The following is a 24,187-nucleotide window of genomic DNA, read 5'->3' on the forward strand; positions in this document are numbered from 1 at the left end:
GATAGAATTAAAGAGCCGAATGTTATAAAATACCGATTCTGTACTATTATTAACCAACACTAATAAATTTCCAATAAAGTAGGGTATTGCATGTGTGCCTTTTATTAATTAGACTTCTAAACGCATGCCATAATTAACTCGGAGACTTCATTACAGTGAAGCCATCTGGTACGGTGAGTACATGTACCGGATATAATTATTTGAACGGGAAATTCTATTAATGTGTAAACGGCAAATACATTTTGTGCAGGACCGACAACGGAGCGTAGCTGTGAAGTTTTTAACTATTACGTAGATAACACTGAAAGTTGTTAGAAGTGGTTTAAAATAATATAAAAAGAAATTATTTCAAAATTTTTGTTCACTAATCTTTTCACGTCATATTTAATTCAGAAATTAAATTTTACAAATTGGTTGCACTTAACAAAACATAACACGTAGCAGCGTCTGAAAATATTCATATAAATTATACGTTACGATTTTCGTTACGGTCTCAGACAGCAGCAAAGTCACGACTAACTTTAAATATATTTTGGTGATGAAACTCCTTGCACTGCTGTGTACACCGGTTTCAACGTATTCAAACGTCGTTATACTAATCTGAGTGATGATTCGTGTGGGTGACATCCTTCAACAGCGACAAACGAAAATAATATCGTAGTTTTCGGTAGATCATAACGTCTGGTAAGAGATTTACCTATTAGCAAAGTCAAAATATTTTCCACAATCATTTGGGCGGAACGTTTGTTTTACTGAAACCGCTGCTCAAAAGCGCGGTCATGTTGAATGTTGCTATAAAATTATATTAAAATTCAGCGGTAATCCCCGAATGCTATAACGATACTTGGATCCACTTTAGTTATTCGGAAACCAAAATACAAAAATTAAGAGAGGAAGAATTATATGGAAAACTATTATCGCTACTGTCTTTGGTCAGATAGGCAGCCACTGTTCTCTAAAACAGAAAAATAGAAGTGGTATTTCAGCGTGAGTTCTGCATCATGACAACGCGACCGTGCACTGGGCCAAATGAACAACTGAACATCTGACTATGGTAGGTGAGGAATTTTTGGGAGCATCTCATTCTTCATTCATTCTTCCTACAAAACCGACTTCGCACCATACAACTTTCATTTATTAAATATAAAAGAAAATCTTGTGGAATTTCGATTTCCAAAAGCCGCAGAAGCGGCGACGGTGTTCATAAACACTCGCTCGGATGTCTCTCATAGAGAAGTGGGCCAACTGCTTCTTACAATGGTTTTACAGATATTATTATACTATTATTTTGTGTTCCTATTTTGAAAAATCAAATTTATACAATTTTTAAAGCTTAGTTTAATTCTCGGTTTTTTTAAAAAATCATTCGGCACTTTTCGTACTATACATAAATTACTTTATAACAAATGCAAATATAAATTTTATTTACAATTTATTACAAAACTTTCGGGGGTATTCAGTTTACCAATTAATTATTGATAGCATGGTTTAATAATTATTGGTAGATTTATTAAATGTAGTAAAAATATACAATTTTATTTGCAATAATATTAGGCGAAGAATAACAAGAATTGAGTTAATTGAATACTAGCTAGAACTCTGAGGACCTGTTGACCCATTATGTAATAAAAATCAGACATAGCTGCTAGCCTAAATTATGGCCAATTTATCATATTAAACGAATCAATCTGTAATAGCCAAGCAGTAATTTGCAGAGCCGTAGGTGACGTCCTTGACAGCTAACTCGGGTTCGGTCCACCACCCAATATGCTTCTGTATAAGACAGTATATCTCGTATCTATGGTATAGAGCTAACTATATTCACCTAAACCAGGAATACCTTCGTCAGCCGACTAATTTACAAAGGCGACATATCGATAAGAACTAATCAAGATGCAGAGCTCACTCATCGATTTCCTATAACTAAACCTTGCAAAAAACCAAAATAAAGTAACATCGCATCTAGATCACACGAGAATAACCAACCACATACATGCGACACGCTACGCAATAGGTAAGTTGTTTCATATTTGTGGTATTATTTTTTTCATATTGTTAAAGTTATTTAAGAAACTTGTCTTAACGTTAATACATAGTAGCGTTGGCAGTAAATTCTTGCGATACATCGATAATAGCAACCAAATGTGCCATATTTCACTCCCTTTGGCACACCCTCCAAATAATAATAGTCAAATTTTAAATACTTATCTTAATCGGCAATTGAAGTAGCTTCTAGAACAATAAAGACCCTGTTTGTCTGTGTTCGACAAATATTATATATAGCAGCCTTTTTTTGTTAAAGCTCATTAAATATCTATAAATAACATTGCGTGTCTTAAAATTTTTGCCTGCTTTGTTTCAGGCTTAGCAAGTTGAACGCTAAACTTCGTAATAAATTTTAAAAATTCAGTGTTGTTTGTGTTTTTATGTGGCATTGTCCAAGCCTTTAAACTTTTCCAACATTTTCCTTATATAGCATTTAATAGCTTTGTAGATTTTTCTGGTAACCCCACAAACTTCATTTTCTTGATAACCTTTGGAATTTTGAGTTCATTGCACATTTGTCTTTATTATATTTATGGGTATGTTGGTGAATGTAAATACATAAAAATTATCGGTTATTAAAAAAAATAGTATTTAATGGTATAGATGTTTATGTACTAAATAGCCATAATATTTTTGTTGCAATGCAGTAAAAACAAATTAAATACCAATTTGTGAAACAAAACACATGGTTCATCGTTATTTATATTTGACGAATGCTGGTTTCGCCCAGTTCAATACAAAACAATAAACTAAACCTAGATTAAACTTAAATTTTTTCTGGTATTTTTGTTAAATTAGAATCAGTGATATTATTAAAACAATTTTTTTTTCAAAATAACCGTCACAGTGGAACAAAACATAATTCTGATAGCATTATATTTAAATCAAATTAGTTTGATATTAAATGTAATTCTAAAGTTCGATTCCAAATTCCAAATCAAATTAGTTTGATAGACGAGTACATTACACACTTAAGCGCAAAACAGATGGCCGCTAGATCCCTATGATCCTGGGGTGGAAACTACAGAACGGCAAGCGTAATGCAGAAAGTCTACGTACAGGTGAACAGAAAACTGTCTTAAGATCGTCGGCAGACGCTGTATGCAGGGCGCATCCACCTGGTACAGCAGAGCATACTACGACTGGAATTATTATGATGATAAAACTCTTTATAAGTCTTGAAAGTAAATTATTATCAATGAACGTACTCTGCGATCTCATTTCAAGACAAAGAATCCTTGCATCTTTATTTTTGGTTTCGAACCTTACAGTTGACGGAACGTTGGTGCGTCAGAGAACGACAAATTATTATTTATTGACTCTGTTATTCTTCCGCAATTGAACAGTTAAGACCTCAGCCATTGTTTACACCTAATGGTAACCAAATCCAGACAAATTTGCAGGACGTGAATCATAAGCGTAATTCGAGAAAAATTACAATGGAAGTTAAAAGTTCTGAGCGTCATTCGTCGCTATTGAAAGAAAATGTAAACAAAGATTTACGATAAATAAAAATAAGAAATGCTTGAGAAAATGACAATTGCCTGGTGGCAGGACTTGGGGTATAACCTCCCAACGAAGCTCTAGAAGCTTCTTTGCGTGTTCTTAAAGATCTGTGCAGCTTGACCCTGTCTTGATAACACAACACCTGCCAATTCTGGACATTTCTTATCGATTGCCTGCTTTAATCTAATCTTGTGGAGAAAATAGGAAGGTAAGTCCGAATTAAGTGATTAGACCGATAGGGAACTACTCATAGCGGGGGTTTCTTTTTCAATTCAATCAAACACTTAGTAAAACTTCCTTTGTTGCAAATCCAGGCTTGGCAATTTTGTAAGTCGTCTTGCAGCGCTTGGATCTTTTTCGTAGGTGAACCATTCACCATTCCAAGCCACAAAAATGTTTCAATTTCGCAAGAATCGCAGACGTCAATTTACTTCAAACGGTTATTTTTGGTCATTTGCTACGACATCCACCCTCTTAAGAAACATTGCTTATGCAATCACTTCCGAAGGCGCGAGAAGTCAGTACTTATTACGTTTTACAAAAGTTCTAATACTCGGTTATATAAATAAATAGCAAAAAAAAAGTCACTTAAGGTTTTAAGTATTTTCATTGATCAATTACATAGTCTATGCTACAAATCAAATTTAGTTTTGAGCCTATATGAATATCAAAACTCAAAACGTATTATTCAGATTTTAAATAAAAGTAAAAAATATCCATAATTTATTTATTTAAAGATTATTTTTAATTCAAGCTGTATTGGTTATTAAAATAAGATCAATAGCTGTATTGTTCACCATCAGTTACTATAATGAAATATTATAACAATATTTTTTATTTAAACAAACCTATTAGAACACGTGTTATTTCTTATAAATACATTTCTAGAATTGACATATAAATATATATGACGATCGGTTGATTTTTACTTTTAGTAAGAGTTACTATCATGACTGAAATGAATCCAAATGGTAACTTTTGTACAACTAGTGTTAATCGCAAAAAATATAAGGTGAATAATAACCAAAATAAATACCTACCTAACTGGTGTTACCAGTTGTGACAGTAAGATTGCTACAAGAATTTTCTGAAAGATTTCAATAGAATATTAAAATTTTATAATACTTAGGAATTATTTTACGGCCTAATAACTGAAAAATATACTCTAATATATCCACCACATGTTTCCACGCAAACTCAGGGGCAGGGATTTAATCAAGTCCTTTAACACGGTAAGAAGTAAATATTTTAAACATTCTTACCAACAATTTTTACGATAAATTATTGTTGATGAACAATCGGAAGAATTACATCTAATCTAATCTTTCGTGACGATAAACATATTGTAAAACACGTAATATACGCAGAAACACAATCATATAAATCATATGATAGCTATTTTAATACGCTTTAAACTAAAATACAAACAATCAAAATTGAAAAATAGTGTAGTGTTATAAGACGCTTTAGTTGTATAGTGCTATTTTATGTTTTCGTGAATCAGTTTTAGAATAGACCGTCACAGATTTCAAGCCCCGTCGACAGCATAAGTTATGGACTTAAAAAGAATTAGACTCGTGTCAGTATACCGCATTACATGGTTTTTTTTTATAATATCAAGGAAACAAGTTGTTAGTTTCATACGACTAATGGGCCTGCTAATCGTTTTAAAAAATGATTTGTATTGAAATTTAAAGCATAAATCATTATTTAACTTAGTATTAGTAGGGCACCGCTAAAAGAAACGATTAAATGATAGTAAAGCGTTCGATCGACCTTCACGGCACCGACGTCTAATAGAGAATTGATACAGGTTAGAAAATTGACTCACCTTGACCATGTGTTCTCGCCGAGGACTTTCCCATGTCGGCCGCACCATCGGCTCACACGCGCGCTCGCGAATACTTAACACTACCACTGTGCGTACTATACGTAACTACTTAAATTTAATTAGGTCGGTGTAAAAGTGGCGTAAAAAAGATTACACTATTCTATCTAAGGGCACTTGCGGGTCAAAATAGGTCTTCTACGGAATCGCTGGCGGTACGGCGGTATCGATACGGGCGGAGGGCCGCGCGGTGCGATCGGCATCCTGCGGACCCACTTTCCACTTCTCTTCCCTGTAACAACATAATTCTAATTACTATTCAATGAATCAAGTGATAATGGAACGAGTAACGAGTAGACAAACAAGATTAGAAAACCACCTTGAAAGCATTCTAATTTTATATTAATTAGGTGCCTAAGTTAACATTTAAAATTTGACCTTTGGTGCTCCATTTTGGTGAACATCGCAAAACATTGTTTTACACAACACGTGCTTTATACGTAAGTTTAAAAACTACAGACAGGTAAGAATTATTCTAAACGAATATTCACAAAATTCCCCCTGTACCTGAAAAGGACATAATAATTGATGTGGCACTAAAAAGTAAATTCTAATGCACATCGTCATATCAGCCGATAGACGCCCGTTGCAGGTCGTAGGCCTCCTCAAATGTTCGCCACGATGACCGATCTTGCCCACAATCTTATTTATGTCGTCGACCCACCTGGCGGAGGGTCTATTCACTAGGGTATAACTATAATACATTCTGTTTCTATATTTAATTTAAAGTAATTTTGTATTTAATTAATGATAAATTAAAATATATTTGCATCATAAAAACGGACATAACAATTTTTTAACACTTTATTTTTAAACACTAGAAATAAGATAATGACTGCAAAAATACTTATTCACGTTTTTATTTGAATGAGTGGTGCGGCTATAACAGAATTAACCTTTAGCAGGTAATTGTGGACTTGTTCATGAATTTGCTACGGAAAGTAATAAAAGCACAACCCATGCAACTGGAAATATTTATTATTATGTACTCATATTATTTCTGTACATTATAAACGATGTGAATAAAATATCTTAAAAATAACTTTAGTAGAAACTATCATATAACTTGAATACATTCTATACGAAAGGCAAAAAGAAACAGAAAAAATGTTAATACAACAAGATTTTTTCCATATGACAGAAGCCCACAAATAACACTCCTAATGAGACAATTAAAATAGATTGGCGGAATTGAGATGCGGTGCTTGATACGCGTGTCGAGCGTTGACAATGAGAGCCTATCAACAACGTTGAGACACATTCACAGAGCAACTATCGTGTAAACATTTATTAATTTGTTAACATATATTTTACCCGAGATATATAAAATTTATTAAAAATTATTTATCAAAATTAAATTGAAAATCAATTTAATGCTAAATTTAGTACAGTAATGGCTATTGATGCACATCGGTAGTACAAACGACGGGCGTTGGGGCCGAAAGGTTCTCAGATGACGTGCCGGTAGAGGCAACGTGGGTAAAGGCCACCATTAGCTGAACTGACCATATAGTCAGTCGCGGGAAATCGCTGGATGCCACCAGAGCAAAACTAGTCTCTGGCGGAGGCCTATGCCTTGTAGATATCTACAGGTTGATGTAATGGTAAAGATGATGTTTTGTTGTCATATTAAGACGATTCCCAATTAAGCAAGCTATCCTAACTGGCTTGCTTGCGTATTAAGTATAATCATGTCATTTCCAAACCCTTTTAAATTATTTATCTATTCAATAAACCTTGACATAGATTCATTCGCATTAGTGGAGATGCTAATGTAATGGGTAACATAAAGCTTTATTTTTACGCATATTAAATTTTCTAGACGCTCCCTGGTGGCTTTATTGCTGAATTTTTATATTACTTATCATTACTATGAGTAATTTGTTTTGGTCGGTATGTACTGTTTATTTTTTCCGAAGCAAATCTGAAGCGTGGAGCTTGTGGTTTCATCGTTATTTTGGATGTAGAACATCGACTGCTGGACATAGATCTCTTCCGTAGATTTTCATGGGCCAAGCGGCTATCCGTTCTGTTTATTATGTGGCTTGCGCACTGCCACTACAACTTGTTCATCCGCCGGGCTATGCCGGTTGCTTTTGTTCGTCGATAGATCTCCTCATTTCCCATCCGGTTTCCTAGATAAATCCCGAAGAAAGCTTTCACAATGGATAAGCGACGGTAAACTTTTCATTGAGGCTCAGTTTTGTAGTTTATTTTTAATAGTCTTAATTTTTATGTATGCTAATCAACAAAGTAAATACAGCATCTTAATAATATTAATGAATCAAAAATTATCATAATTCTAAATTTTACCTTTATGATTTGTGGCGCAATTTACAGAAATCGTGTTCTAATTAGCATTATGGTGGACAAAAATTTCGGAAAATCGTAATTACTAAAGTAACGGGTCGCCTCTATTACTGTTCTTGTGTTTGTATCGATCGGCTCAAAAATCGATATAGTGCGTCCGCTGAGGAGAATACGTATAAATCGGACGTAAAAAAAAAAAAATCAGTTTCTTAACAAAGTATTTGAAATTGTCCCAATCTCATAAAAACAAATCCCATTCTTACGATCCTCGTGTATTTAGATCATTTAAACAAAATTCTGATGTTGAAACAGAAAGTGGCACATCATAGGTTAAACAGCATTGCCTATTAATCCTGTAAACATTGAATAATGCCCTCCGTTAGTCATCACGGGATTGGTCAGATTAATACAGCTCCACTTACGCGTAACGGTCTAATATCGCAATTACACTTTTACAGGGTAATTGGTCATTGGTATAAAAGCTTCAAAGGGGTGAATGTATAGCTCATTTGACAGCTAAAAGCCTTAATACATATACATCCATTTACAATAAACCTGTATAATGACTCTGAAATATTTAATTTTTATTGGAATGCAACAGATAAATAAATTCCGGCAGTACAAATTCTGCATGGACGGACATGTATCCAATAATTATTAATTTTAGCCTCACAGCTGCAGCTTCAAAGCTTTGACGCCTAGAAATAATCACCTTGTAAATATCCGTGTCTTTATCTGTAGTAAGTTTTGTCAAGTGAACATTTAAAACAAGAATCGAAACTTAAAATGTTTTAGTCCAAATTTTTTCATCGATTATAAAACATTAAATAATTGCTAGCATATAAAACGGAGTAAATTAATAAACATTAAAAACATTAAATTGAATAAATCAACATTTAAAACTTATTCTTCTTAAAACTCATTCTCATTTTTCACATTATGGAAATCTGAAACAAATTTTCTTAATAAATTATTTGTACTTGTATATAACTTTGTGCATTAACTACATAGTATTGTCACTGTTTACAAACAAGATTCCTAAACGGTGGGGAACAGCATCTTCTGCATACCATAATATCACACTGCGGTCTGTAACTCGCCTGCTAAGCGTGGCGATTATGGTGTAACCCCCATAAATGTCTTTGGCAGATGCTTATGATTTACAGTCTATAGGCTTGAAAGCCGACGTCGTGAGAGCCTCTGCGTGCAAGCTCTCCGCGTGCTTAAAATAAAACATTGTAAATCGATGTATCGGTTATCTGTACAAAAAAACATAACACAACTCTGATGTCCATTTCGAAATCAACCATTTTCTATAGAATATTGTAAGTACACAGATATTAATACGTAAAAAGTTTGATACATATACAAATTTACATAATATAGAGGGATATAGTATTTTAGCCCTTCGTATCTTTTTCGTATGTACTTTCTTACAAATATTAGGTATTGGAATACTATAAACTTAAAGATGCATGATAAATAAAATCCAAACCTGCCTGCCAAGCTTGGCGATTGTTTGTATCCAAACATAGATATTTTCGGGAGAGGCCTATGCAGTGCAGGGGATAGCTATGGGCTGAAAAGGCGACAACGACAACGTTTAGTAATATAGGCCTTCACTATTAATAAAGGTTTTTGGTCACTATTAATTTAAAGATGAATGTGTAACTTTTGTGTCACGCTTTACAAAACGAATTAAAATTTTAAAGCCAGAAAAGTCACCTGAAAATACTGAGTCATATAATGGGATTAACCACTAAACAGCATCGTGCTTACGCAGAAATGGATTAACTTGATTACACTTTCATGTAACTAAAAGAACATGCACGATAGCTTAAAAATATGAACTAACTAAAATAAAATTTACACTATAAAGTTCATCACTGTAACCTTTAGTTACAATCACTCGTGATTTACATTAACTTATCCGTACAAAACAACTCATGGAAAATTTTAGTTAATAATGTCCTGTTCCTAGAACAATACAAAACTTTTTATATTTATTTTATCGAACGCCAATATTTGTAAAATTATTAATTTGTCCTGACATATATGACCAAGGCGGCATTATTAAACTTATTTTAACAAGTGTTTTTAACGACTCCGCTACCGCATGACAGCCACCCTTTTTATTGAAAACTATATACAAGGTGAAAGCCTTAAAGGGGTGAATCTATGGCTTATTTGTCAGTAAAAAGCTTTGAGAATTCTATACCTATGTCCGAACACTGAGAAAATTTATTTTCTCTCCTGGAATGCAACAGACCAGTACCGCCTGGTAGTACAAAGTATAGAGGGATTGATAGTAAACAATAAATAATTTTAATATATATTGTCCAAATTTTGAAATCGCTTTTCCTTTATATATTATTATGATATTTGATATTATTTGTGAAAACATTGATTTTTAGGGTGTACCATACATTAATTCACAGCGAATGAGCTATATACCAAATTCATGCAATTACCCCGTAGAAAATACCGTATTAGTTATAGCTGGTTTTATTTGCAGAAGAGTGAACGTAAGAAATCTACTTTTAAATTTTATAAAAGAAATTAAAATAGTTTTGGCATTGGTTACATTTAAAGCACTTTATCCATATTTCTTCCATTTTATTTGCATTTTGAAAGCAGTTTTTTACTGTATTTTAATACCGTATTTATTATTTCAAAAACCAATAATTTCGTATAAGGTGTACAATATATTAATTTACAACAAACGAGCTATACACATCATACACTTCTAACCAAACGTTCTTTATATTAAAAAAGAAGAGAGTATAAACAATACGTAATAAATTGAAATTTGTATTTAAACATTTGTATTTTTATTGTTATGGCCTCACCGGAAAATAAACTACTGCAGAAAAATATGATTATTGGTAAGCAATATTTATTACAAAATATTGCTAACCAATAATCATTTTTTTCTCAAATAAACCTCCTTAATTACACAATACAAAAATATTTTCCTTGACCAAAGATCCATAGGCCTAGTAAAACCACATTACATCAGTACTAATTTTACATCGTTTCTCTCGACGATGGCACCCAAGAACAAACCTATGAGTTAATGCTGACATCACCATGGCCATGAGATTCAATCTGCGCGTATTAAAGGCACATTTTTCACATGGCAAATACATTTAGGTCAATTGTTTTAGGCGTAACGTGTAACGACAACTAATTTTCTAAATGCTTTCTAACAAAGCTTTTATTAAAATTGTTTAATTAATGTAGTATACGTATAGATAATATTATTTTAGCACTAGTTCGATCTCCTGACGACGTTTTGATTTTGTAATATTTCTGAACGCTATCAGGTGGTACTTCTACAGGATGATTGGTTGTAGATATAAAATGTTTAAGTGAGAGAGAAGAAGTTATTTTTGCAGCCACATCAGCTACACATCACATATATATCCCCTGTATAAGATCTTCAATCTCAGAATCGTACTATGTGATCGGGCATACACGGTGTTTGATAACTGTTCTAAACCCACCGGAAAGGCGTTCAAACATTAATTTTCAATTAATATCACATTTTTACAAATTCCAACCCTACACGTCTTCTAATGTAGTTTAGATGTTCATAGGTCCGATGAACCACAATATTACATGCTTCGTCGCTATTTAACATTGATTACAAAGCCGCCATTGTTTTTCCACAGCCGTTTCATTCGCACAACAAACAGGTTTTGTATATTCCCAATAATTACATAATGTAAATAGATATTTAAATACTTCAGCTAATCAACGATTAGATTCATTTTAAATCAGCAGAGAACTGAGCCTTTGTTAATAATTATAGCTTTATTAAATAGAACAGTAAATGTCCACACAGTTGGAAAAAAACGCTCAAGCTGAAGGTGCAATAATCTGAATTTATTCTTAATTAACATTAAATTATCATTTTTTAATAAATGTATAATTTAATTTATAGACCCGGGTTAGTAGCCGAAACATGGCGTGTACATAATATTTATTTAAATAAATATATTCGCGACTGCTCGATGACACTAAATTGTAAATACGTTATAAATTGTTTACATGACCTATAACCGTTACGGTTGCATCCTAGCAAAATTTATAAATAAAATCACAACATGGCCGCTCAAGGTAAAGTAAAACTGTAAAGTATTATAAAAACGGATAATAAGATTATATCGCGAATACATGATTTTCTCGCGTCTTAAATGTAAATCTCATTGTGTTTTTAAACATTTCATAATTTAGTGTTACATTATTTTAAAAGAAAAGCTCGCTCCGCTAACTTATCGATAATATAATTTTAAAATCAAGCAACTCCAAAGATAAACAAAAATCTTTTAGTCAAACTTTTTAATAAACTTTTTTTAAAAGAATTTAAAATGACTAATTTGACACACCCACCAGAAATTCTTTTTAGCAAATGACTCATGTCAACTAACATTTAAATAAAACAAATATGATTATTAAAAAAAACCTGTTGTCATTTTATATTTCAAAAGGTTCGACAAAAAGGAAATTTTAAATTAAAAAAAAAGCATTTTTAGTCACAGACTTACATCATAAATCAACTAGGCAAGTCTTGAACAATCCGAAAAGCGCTAAATCACGTCACCACACAGAATAAAATTTAATATTTAAAGGATTATTATCACACTTGTCATAAAAAGACACTTGTTAAACACTTTTTAAAGCAAGAATTACTGCTTTTTAATAATCAACACATATTTGTGTTTGCGTATGTCAAAAAGCTAAAACCGGAGCGGCCCCGACGTGCGCTTCAAGACGACGAATCCAATACACTGTTTTGATATCGCAGTTTAACGTAGTATGTTAAGGAAAACTTCAAGGTGAGTGGGAGTTGTAGCACCGCCCACCATATTCCTACTTTCATTGGCGTCTATGCACAGCTATATATTTGTAGTACACTGTTTAAAAATATTACGTATTCATAACTTTTTAGTCTTAACTTGAAAGATGTTGTTACTTAAAAACCTTTGCCTGGTTTTAATTTCATACACCTACCGTTAATACACCGACCCACTCCCTAAATCAACTAGGGCGTAAATGGACAAACCCTCTCTACAAAAGTGATTTTATTTCTCTCTGTTCTTTTAGTTTTAACTAAACTGTCCTAGTATTGGGAAAAAAATAACTTCTTACGATGTAAAACATGTTCAAATCCATTTTAAAAACTAGTCACCAACGTGGATGGAACCGTAATCTCTACTAAAATAGTAAAAATATAATAGAGTTAAACAATACATGTTACATAATTATGTATGCAAAACTCGATCATCACGATATTGGCCACATTTAAACACACTTTAAGTTTGTTATTGTTAATAAATTTTCTAAATCTGACAAATAAATTTAACGTTCAAACTACAATTTGTTTGGATGTCGTTAAAATAATATTTAAAAGTCACCGTTTTTTTAGCTTTGATAGAATAAATTCCATTAATCAATACAGACAAAGAAGAATCTAAATTGTTATTCAAAACACAGTAAACACATAAGGCCGGAATTGAATTATGTAAAAATTAATAATCAATAATTATATATTTAATTTATACAGAAAAGTAGTTCTATTAATAAAGATCATTCTTAAACAACTTTTTTTAAATGTTAATGAAAATTTTAAACCATACAATCTTTAAACCTGGTATACAAAATCGAAACTATTATTTAACGCAAATAATGTAATTTGTTACTAAATTATAACATTGTTATGATAAAATGCATTTGGAAAAAATGTAGCCTATATATTACAAGTTAATTAAAAAGTAATTTTTAGTTATTTGGCAGTTTATTTTACAAATGGTTATTTGCTGTTCATAGTTAATTTATATATTTTATTGTAAGTTTAAAGCAAATAATCGATGAATAAATTTATTATGAAAAAACGTTTACCGATCTCCTAAAAATAATACATTTAAAAATTGAAATCATCGGATGAATAAATAAAGGTATACAATAAGTGTAAGTATAAAACGATTATCAATTAAATAATACCTAGCAATCAGTAGAGCAATTAAAATTACATTCCACCGCTATAAACCTAAGCTCCTTATAAGAATGTCTCGGTGCAAACTTAGTGCACGTGTACCGCGCGCATCGCTTTAAGTACGTATGCTCTTGCGCAAAAAGCGTTTAGTATATACGTCCGTACGGAGGCGACATCGGTGCGTCACAGTGCGATAACCGTAAAATATTTAACGCATTTAATATTCTTACAATGTCCGAGACCATCGGACTTTCCAGCTTTTCCAGCTTGAATTTTGCTTTAACCTCTTTTAGTATGGATACATTTAATGAAACCTATTTTATACCCCGCAAATCTTTTAATACCACTGACAATCGGTACAATGTATTTGACCTAAACCTGTTTTAACGAGTAAATCTGTACACGAATAAAAATAATCGACATGGCTCAGCGGATTGAAAAGTGGACAAGATATAGGACGCTAAACAGATAGCTTTAAAGTTCTGGAGTGAAAACCACGGGCCGGTAAGCGCAGCGTAAAAAGTCTACCTACATGATATACAGACGAACTTTTTAAGGTCTTCAGAAGATGATGGATGCAGGCCGCTTTCAACCAGTTCTAGATGAGAGATCTATGGGCAGGCTATGATTAACAGGATGCGTACTATAGCTTAAATGACGATGATATTATAATAAAAAATAGCTCTGTCGATCTAAAAGTAGTAAAAGCTTATTCCATAAGTCCTTATTTGTTATAATTATCTAACAACTACAACATAAAACGAAACCAAATATTGTTATATTAAAAAAACGCACTTACATTATACAAAATCTGGAACCATAAGGCTCAAAGAATGGAGATATGGAAGGAATATTCCTTACGTCGAGTAGTAGTCAGATAAGAAAGGATTTTATGTAATGCGTTCCCACAAGCGTGTTGAAGAGGCTTTCATCAAAAAGATGCATATTTTAAAACAATAGCTTTATTGGTATTAAACATGACCAGAATATTCTTTCTGAGTATTAAAAATTATCAAGAATGGATTTTGTGAAATTACACCCACAAAAGGCAGTGTAACCCGATGGGACTAACATGTATGTAATTTGATTATAAGTTTTATGAGGTACAATCATTTGAATAGCGTTTAATTAATGTTAGTACAACGGCCTTGTTTCATTTCCACGACATGAACTACTATGGGATTCCGACCGTATGTAAGTTGAAATCATAACTGAAAGCGTCCATGAAAGCGCCTCGTCGGATATTCCAAAGGCAAATAACTTTCGTAAATTTTTTTCTGATGTTCAAAAATATGTATCTATACCTAAACTAAATAAGATTTTTGTAATAAACATATGAAGATATGAGTATTTATTTATTAAATTAATTTGTAATAATTAAACGATTTTAAGTATAATTAATTTTCTTATTAATTTATTTTCTTATTATACAACAATTGACAAATTATATATTACATCAGTCCACAGCGTTTACCTCACATATTAGTTCAAACATTAGTTTTCATTTGACGAGCTATCCAGTTAACATCATAGATATTATTGGTAAATGTGTATAAGCTTTATAAGTATATCTATATGACTCATACAATAAATATCTTTAATTATTTTCTTCTCCTTGGAAAAAAAAAACTTCCAACGGTCTGTATTTGCGATGTTTATTTTGTAAATGACTAATTTTATTATATTTCTGTAACAGAAAATTTATCAAAAAACGTTGTTTATTATGCTTTGTAATATCTTTCTTCTCTAAGAATAAGAAAGGTTATCCACTACGAAGACCTTTATAAATTTTTGCCCACAGTATTTTTATACGAATGTTAATAATGTTTTCCTTTTTTGTTATAAATAACATTAAGTTTGCGCCTCTCGGGGTTCGAACCTGCGGTTACAAACTGTTAGCCGTCTTTAACACTCTAAATTCGAGACCAGACTAATTAAAAAAAAAAGAAATTTGGTTACTTCGGATTCAATAATCACCAAAAGTTTTGTATTGAAGTGCTACATGATATATATCAAACATGGGAGACCTATCCAATCTAAGTAAATGTGACTTCGGCACCATTATTTAGTAAAATATATTTCTGTTTATTCTAAAATTTTATTTATAATTTACATAGTAACAACAGCATTACGATTTTAGATGCAAATTGATTTTAATTTACAATTATTTCATTGAATTTAAAACAGACAGATTAGAATAAAGAAGAGTAAGTATTATTAAAAAAAAAATTGTTTTATTTACTATGTTAAGAATATTTGTGAAAGAGATCACAAAAAACCCACTTGGTAGTCTCTTCTCTCTTACATATTTAACTTGACGAATGTCATTATAGTTGAGCTCAATTTGATTCTATCAAATTGAGCTTTTTACTTTTTCTCTTTCGAAGTCAATGCTGTTAGCCCTAAGGCTTTTACAGCTTCATCAGAGCTGAGTTCATAGAGCGGAAGAGTCCGTGTACTTATAAGGGATTTTTAAGATCTTTTCTCATGATGTATATAAATTATTTAAAGTGGATAAAAATGTGAATAAGTGAATAATGTGTCATTACGTTTTTATTCTAGGCGCTCTAGTTTATGAGTTTAGCGTTAATTTTATATACACTTTGGACTATAGGTGTTTAAACTTAAATATAGATTAGACTAACAATAATTTATTACAAACACTGGCAGGACCATGCTGTCGTGCCCACACCATGTGCACGGTCAAAATTAAAGTTTTTACGACGTATACACTTTGCACGATGTTAGAGATCACTTTGAATCTATAACATTATAAAACTAACAAACTTTACGTTACGTTTAAATGCATGTACTGATATAATTATCAGTAGTTATTTAACGATATATAAGGTATTCTATTATATTCGCCGGGCAGATTTAATTGTATTTAAGAAAACATGTCTCCACTTTTCAAAAGACTTTTGTCCTGTGTAACTGGTTTTTACTAGCCAACGAGATATGCTATCCATTTTTTGGTAAATATACAAAAAAAGTCTAATCTAATAACATCCTGCGTGTAAGAAGTGAATATTTAAAAACAAACATTTTTGTGTTATTCAGAAGCTTGAGAAAAACAATAAGGACTATAAATAAACACATTGACACATAAAAGTAATAAAAACCCAAATCCGTAAATGAGAAGAATATAAAAAGAAACAATCTGGCAGAAGGCCAACATGCTTTATAATTTAATAGTGTTTAGGCTCCACATTTCAAACAATCATAACAAACTTCCTATGTTACGAACAACGCTAGTTTTAATGTAACAATTATAAAATTTGCTCGTTCTAAACTTAAATTGTAAATATTTAAATAGGTTACTAATTCGTCCTTTATATCGCTAACAACAAATCAACGATGAAGTAGAGTTCGGAGCGACATCTGTACAAAAAGGTAAATGTCGGATTAGCCTCGGACTTGTAAATATGATCTACAGATTGTATTTAAAGCGTGAATTAAAAGAAAAATAAGTCAGTGGTGCTTTGAGTAGTTCTGGAAATAAGCCTTGCTTTCCATGGAATGTTTTCTGAACTGTACCCTTTAGAACGTGCAAGCTTTAGCACGGCTAAGCCACCGTTCGAAGACAACGGCCGAATGACGCTCAGAACGGATTTTTCTGTGCTGGGCTAGAGATGTACTCAACACGAATCCTTACATGAAAATGATTTTCCATGTAAACTATGTACAGCGAGAAGAATCTATTAATAAGAGTATTTCACAGGCCCCGTAGTAATACTTTTATAAAGCAAATAAGTGAGAAACATAAAACCTGTGTGACAGTCACTTTTCATTGGTCAACCTCTAAGTTACCTATGACGGTATAAGAGACATTTTTCTCTTGCTATCGTAGCGTTTTTAAACTTCATGAGACTTCAATTTCGGTCAAATGATCAATGTGTCTTTTATGTTTTTTATATTTCTTGAAATTTACTTTGTATTAGAAAAGAAATATTCATGCATATATGGACCTCTATAAGTAAGGCGGGTTCCTCCTGTAACTCGACAAGAAAGAGAGAGCTCTCACTTAGGTTCACCCAGGTTTGACTGACTGTATATTAAAAATTCGTCTTGATCTATGTCAACAAGCTATATGCCCACAATCATCCATAAAACGCTTATAACCGAGCCTTACATACGGATAATCCATCGTCGATTTTCACAGCGAAAAGACTTGTTATAACAGGCAGAGAGCGTTTTTAATATTCCAATAAGAAAAAATACTGTTCTTCATCCTTATAATGTAAAGATTGATTTCGCATTTGAAGAATAGGCAACCTTCGGAGAATATTTAACTTATGTTAAGAAGATGGCTAGTATGAAGCTGTTTGAGGTTAGTTTTAACGCATTAAAATTCTATTCTAAAATACGTAATAAAAATATATAATCAATGAGAAATTTTAAACCGAGTTTATTCCTCAAGTCTAATACAGATCAAAATGCATTTTGTAACAAATAGATCACAAACTATAATCACAAGAGTCTGAACTTTATTACCAGGACACAAAGTAAATATTACATTAGCAAAGATATTATAGGGCCGCGTTCTACTTTGAGGTACATTAAAAGCTCAAGCCCGTGCTTATGTGATTGAGTTAGGAGCGGCATGCGGTCTATCACGTCACCGATATAGACACAGCTATCACTTAAGTAAACTCACGTTGTTGTAAGAGTTAAAACATCCGCAGGCATCATAAGGCTATAGGCACACTTATTGAGGTCATAAGTTCTGTTGCAAGTAGGTCATTAAATGTATTATACATCTTTTGTTGTTTGTGGTTTGTTTATTAATTTCTATGAAATTAAGAGTAAGTCTTAAATAAGAAATGGAGACCACGGACTAGCAAACGCGGCATATGATATTCATCAGCAGGGTGGACAGACGAACTAGTCGTCGGAAGACGGCCTGCATCTTATGATATGCCTATATTACTAGATGCAGGCCAACCGGTCCTTTTGGCAATATAATGGGGAAGGCCTATATCTAGCAGTGGCAGTCCTCGGCCTAAAGTGAGAATGATGATAATTAATGAGTCTTTTAAAGCAATATCATTTAAAGCAGTGTGGTTGACGGCTAACAACACAACTAACAGGTAGTCCAAACCAACATTAAAATAACCTGAGCTTTTTAATACGTTTCTTTCCCTTTTTTTTTCATGTGCGTATTTTAGAAAACTATAACAAAAATCATTAAATTAATGTAATGACAGGCTAGTCACCGAACTTATGACCCCAATACGCATTGATATTTCACTCATATAGTTCAACCTTTACACTATTTTTTATAGCAAAGTTACGGCATAATGAATACAGACCGATACAATCAGAATCTTATATATATAAATATATGTGTGTAAACGTATAAAGTTTCGCTATGTAATGAGTTTTCAGCAATAATTACAAATTCCTGGTCACATCTTTGTCAATGTAAAAGAAGAACAAAAAATCTAACCTGAAGCTAAACGCGGTTTTCCACATTGGCGACCAACATGGATACCCAAATCGCCATTTCGTACCTGTTAAATGAAAACACATATTGAGACTTTCGTCATAGAATGTTTAAGTTATAAAAGAAAACTGTTTACGCGTGTTTTTAAAAAGTACATTAATCAAAACCGAAAATAATTATAATAATAACAATGTGCTTTATTTGTATTGTAGAGTCATGCGCAAATCGATAAAAATGGTTGGATCGAAATCACAGCTATCACAAATAGTCAAACAAAGTACTTCGTCACCTCGACCCCTTTACCCTATTGTCCACAACATATAGTCAGATTAACGAGTAAAGTAAAACGGAATTAGGTCGGGGCACAGCGGGCGGCCCGAGGGACGATTTGGACAAGCCGTGACGAAGATTAGGGTGGGCTGGGGTGTGGTTGGCGCACCGTGAAATGCCGCGCCATTTCGCTGCGTGGTGACGTCACGCACCACTCCTGACATTTCGACTACAGCAACAATGGCCCTACCTCCAGCTCTGATAACTAAAAAAATATCTATTCTTTTTCCAGAAATATGCCACACGAACATATTTAGACCAGCAGTCGTTCTTGCCTTGACATTTGTGAAGCGACAGAAACTCTTTGATGTCATAACCAATTCAGTATATTAGGTCACACGGAAACACATATTAATTTCTTCTTTTAATAGTAATGCGACAGGCCAGTACCTTCTGGCGGTACAATCTGCAGGGACAGACAATAAACCATAATTAATTTTAATAATAGTAATTAGAATTCTGAAAAAGCTTATTATTTTCCTATTATCTTTATGTTATTGATTATTTCTGTAACCATTGATTTTTCGAATAGGGTGTGTCATACATTACTTAACAGCTAATGAGCTATATGTTATACACATCCACCCCTTTACCTTTGCCCTATTAAGGGTTAAAGCTTTGACACCTAATAACCAATCAAAAATAAATAGGAAAAAAAGGTCCACATAAGCAAATAACCGTAAAACATTGTAAAGAAAACTCCTTGCATTTAACAAATCCAAAAAATTGTCAATAAGTATTCTTTCATGAATAATAAGATTTAAAGCAACAACAAGTTCTGGACCAAAATAAAAACAGGTGTACTTTGATGGCGTTTGTTAATAAAGCTAATAAATACCGTATTTTGTTAATAGGGCTTGTAATTATTGCATTCCATATTTAATGATAAAATATCTACGATATTGAATAATCGTAAGGGCCATTAGAATAACGTAATAAGTCTAATTGTTCAAGTCCTTTAAAAAACAATCGAATGATTATTTTAATCTATTATTACGGATGGAAAATTCCACTAATAGAAAATTATATTTCCCGTTTGCAAATTGTATTAACTACATTTATACCTAAAAAAACCTTAGTAAAGATGTGTTTTTGATATAATTGATAGTATGAAAAGTTGGAATAGGCAATTTTATTGGCAATGTATTTTTGTAAGTACTATGACATTTATAATTTTTTTTTTAAATAATAGATTCCTCTTTCAACAAACAACTATGAATTCTTTTACAGGCAGTTGTCATATGCCAGTCATATGGGCATAATTTGATTGGTTGAATAATTAGATCATCCGTATAAATAGAACAGCAGGGAGTTAAAAACGTTCATATGCCTATTGAATTGCAGCAGCTAATAAATAATCAGCTTACAAAAATCGCGTTATTTACAATTTTAAAACACCAATGAAAAACATTTTCGTTGCGAATTAGTTCAAGGCCGCTGCGTGAAGAGCAATAATTATGTCATAAATAATTCAATAAGCTATTGGTACACACCGTGAGAGCTCCATCAGCTGTTCGCTATCAATATTTAAAAATAATTCAAGTTTCTCAAGAACGCTCCAAACTCTGTTATTAACCATGACATTAAATAAATGACAAACGAATCGACTCCAAAAATTAAAATTATATACTGTCTATACCAACTTTTTCAAAGTATTTCGAATATAACAATATGATATATAACGGTATATATTAAAAACGCAAAGCTTTCGTTCATGTACGGTGAACAAATACATATTTTTTTTACTATACATACTTTAATGCATAGTAAAATATACTATACGGTCGCGGTAAATCGATGGATACGGGTAAGGCAAGACTGGTGATCGTGGCGATCTCTACGGATAGAGGAATGTATTTTTTATAGTTACAGTAATAGATTAAATTTAGTTTTATGTTACATTTATCCTTTAGTTTTCGACGGTGTGATTTTTCGTACATCTCATCCCATAATAAATCTTTGTGAAGTCTTTAAGAGAAAAGTTTAAAGTAACCGAAATATTGTTTATTATTTCTCAACATGTATATAAAAATGTGTTAGTCCACAGAAATATTTCCCCAGGAAGTGTGATAAACAATGTACAATATCCAGGCAATTATACGTGATTACAATAGGAACCCGTTAATGCTCTTCTTTTTTAAATAAATCATGTTTTCGTGCGAAGGTTCCTACACTGTAATGACTTCATGGAAGATAACACCTAGAGAAAGATGTGTTCGCCTCCTGGCTATTTCAATGTTAATTGAATATGTAATTTTATATTATTCTAAAAATATGGCAGTCCTGCTGAGCTTCTTTCGCCACTTTTTTAGGTCTGAGGCATTTACTACTTAATATTTTTTTTCTTCATTATTTTTTGTATTGTTACCCCTACCAGAACTTTTGATTTCTTTAAAAATTTAATAATTTTCGTTTTTTTTTAATTTTTGTTAAATTTTCTCTTGTTTCATTCTCCACATTTCATCCCAAACTTTTATTTATGAAACTTCCTTGCATCACCACCCATCCTTCGCCACAATTCTTACACCATTACGTTTTAGTTCTCTGCATTGTATTCTTATTAATGTTTTGCAGCAGCGTAAGAATATATGGCGTCTATAGCCATTTCCCATCAGAGGGACAATACTGCTGCTTACATCTTCCTTCCCAGCTGTATCTCTCACTCTGCTTTCTGACAACTAAATACGGGCAGCAAACGATTACGTATACCAGAATCTGGTCCACCGCTTGGTCACAAGTACACGAGAGACTTTCGTTGAGATTAACCCTGTGTAGATACTCCAAGAATCCCTCGTGCCCATGGGCCAGAACCGTGTCCAGCATGATTTTGCGATACGCGCTACATGCTCGACGTCAGGGAAAAATGAACGTCTTCACGTCTCGGTTCGCCAGGTACATGCAACCTCCTTTCAATCGTCGTGCGCCTCCCTCCTGAGATGACGCTTGACAAACTTACGTAATAATAACTCTGAACTAGGAACACACACGGCTCGTGAGCTGTGCGCGGATCATCCGAACAGTTGTTAAATCCGTCTTGACGTCAATGTCATACACCCCATTTTGAAAAAGAAAATTTTTATCTCAACTTACTAGCAGAAAAATAAACACAAATAAAATTCTTATCATATACGAAAAACGTAATGAGTTACGTTTGACAGAAAAATTTAGTCTTATAATTAAATGCGGATTTCCTTACCGTAAATTGATAAGACGATTCGTGCGAACACCTAGTGGTAAGTGACAGGGCTATTAATGCATAACCAGACAGTATATTGTAATACATAAACTTTGTGCCGATGTGGTACGTTTGAGTTATTTATAACAAAATACTATCATAATTGCGCTAATATTTATCGCAAGAAATAAAAGTCGCGGTAATATACCTACCTACACGGTCTAACAACAATACCACCTACCACAATAAAATAAGATAAATGAATTAATTAATGTTCAATTGACACCTGTATAAATGAAAGTGTGTTGCTAAGCACAAAATTCAAGATTGATTTCATCAACTCAGCAATTTATTTTCCAAATTTATGTTATGGTATGAGGTAAGTTAATTGCATGAAAAATATAAGAAAAAAAAAACTTTTTCTTTACATCCAAAAAGTCTGCTGGAGTTAATCCAACAAATATGGTGTAAATTTATATAAATATATTATTTATTTTAGTACATTAAATTTAAATTATTTTGTAAGTACTATTCTAAGAACCTGCGTCTCGTGAGCCGCATGCGGTTCTTTAAAAGAATATTTGTGGCTCTTGGTACTCAAGTGTACCCGATTTTTCTTATCATTTTTGTGGTACATTTTTAATATTTTCGAAAAATTCAAACACCGTTCAGTATTAACTTTTTATACAAAATCTGCATGAATTACGAAGGAGTACTGCCACCAAACTTTAAAAAAAAACTATCGACAGTAATATAGTAACTGACTTTGATTTTGGACATTTAATTTTGATACACTTTAAAAATAAATTAATAAAAAATAAATTTTATAAACGTTTAAGTTTTCAATAAATATAATTTCTTCACAAAAATTAATATCAAATAGATATTAACTTTTATGCATACCTTGTAAACATTTATTTACTTGCGGCTCACTAAAAATTCCCAAATTTAAAAAGGGCACACACTATCAAAGAGCTTGGCTACCCCTGTACTACATTATATCAATAAAGTGGTCACTCTAAAAAGGTTGTTTAATTTTTTTTACTACATCAGGCTTAATTTTAGGCGAAGAAAATTACATGATTTCAAAATAAAAGAAAAAATCACACCACAATTACATTTTTATACTTTTTAACAACTATTAAAATGTGAGGGTAATTTTACAAGTAAATATTAAATTAGGGTAATCTTGGAAAAGGTAGTAGTGTTCGCTATCACTACTATCGCTTACAAACGGCGGGCGAGGCGCCCAGTGCGTATAGTGTTATTGTGTAAGGAATTCTTTTAGAGTTTATAGTGTAATATAAAAACTAAAATTCTATTAAGACTACTCTTCATTGTAATATTGAATTTATTGTTAATAAGTCAATATTGAGCGAGTTTCACTTATACATATTATATTTTTTAAACTAAAAGTATAGTTTATATATACAAATTACTTCGGTCGGTGAGATGTAACTAAATTTTAGGACAGTATGATCGTTGCGG

The 24,187-nt window shown here is 32.4% G+C and overlaps 1 protein-coding gene across 3 annotated transcripts in view; it reads right to left on the reverse strand.

Moving 5' to 3' along the window:
• Nucleotides 1–24,187, reverse strand: part of ATP8B (ATPase phospholipid transporting 8B) — a 77,102-nt gene that overhangs the window by 49,437 nt on the left and 3,478 nt on the right. The window contains exons 2-3 of one of the 3 annotated variants that reach the window (XM_068766696.1): nucleotides 19,198–19,261; nucleotides 5,384–5,672 (exon numbers count right to left, since the gene is read on the reverse strand). In XM_068766696.1, coding sequence (XP_068622797.1) covers nucleotides 5,384–5,417 — 34 coding nt within the window. In that variant the 5' untranslated portion in view covers nucleotides 5,418–5,672; nucleotides 19,198–19,261. Of the gene's footprint in view, nucleotides 1–5,383; nucleotides 5,673–12,300; nucleotides 12,509–19,197; nucleotides 19,262–24,187 lie in introns of those variants that run through there. The other 2 variants (XM_068766698.1, XM_068766697.1) reach the window with 2 other exon arrangements.

The sequence above is a fragment of the Battus philenor genome, unplaced genomic scaffold (assembly GCF_028537555.1).
Source record: "Battus philenor isolate CCGP_79_NKW_IND1 unplaced genomic scaffold, ilBatPhil1.0.hap1 SCAF_21, whole genome shotgun sequence".
Lineage (NCBI taxonomy): Eukaryota > Metazoa > Arthropoda > Insecta > Lepidoptera > Papilionidae > Battus > Battus philenor.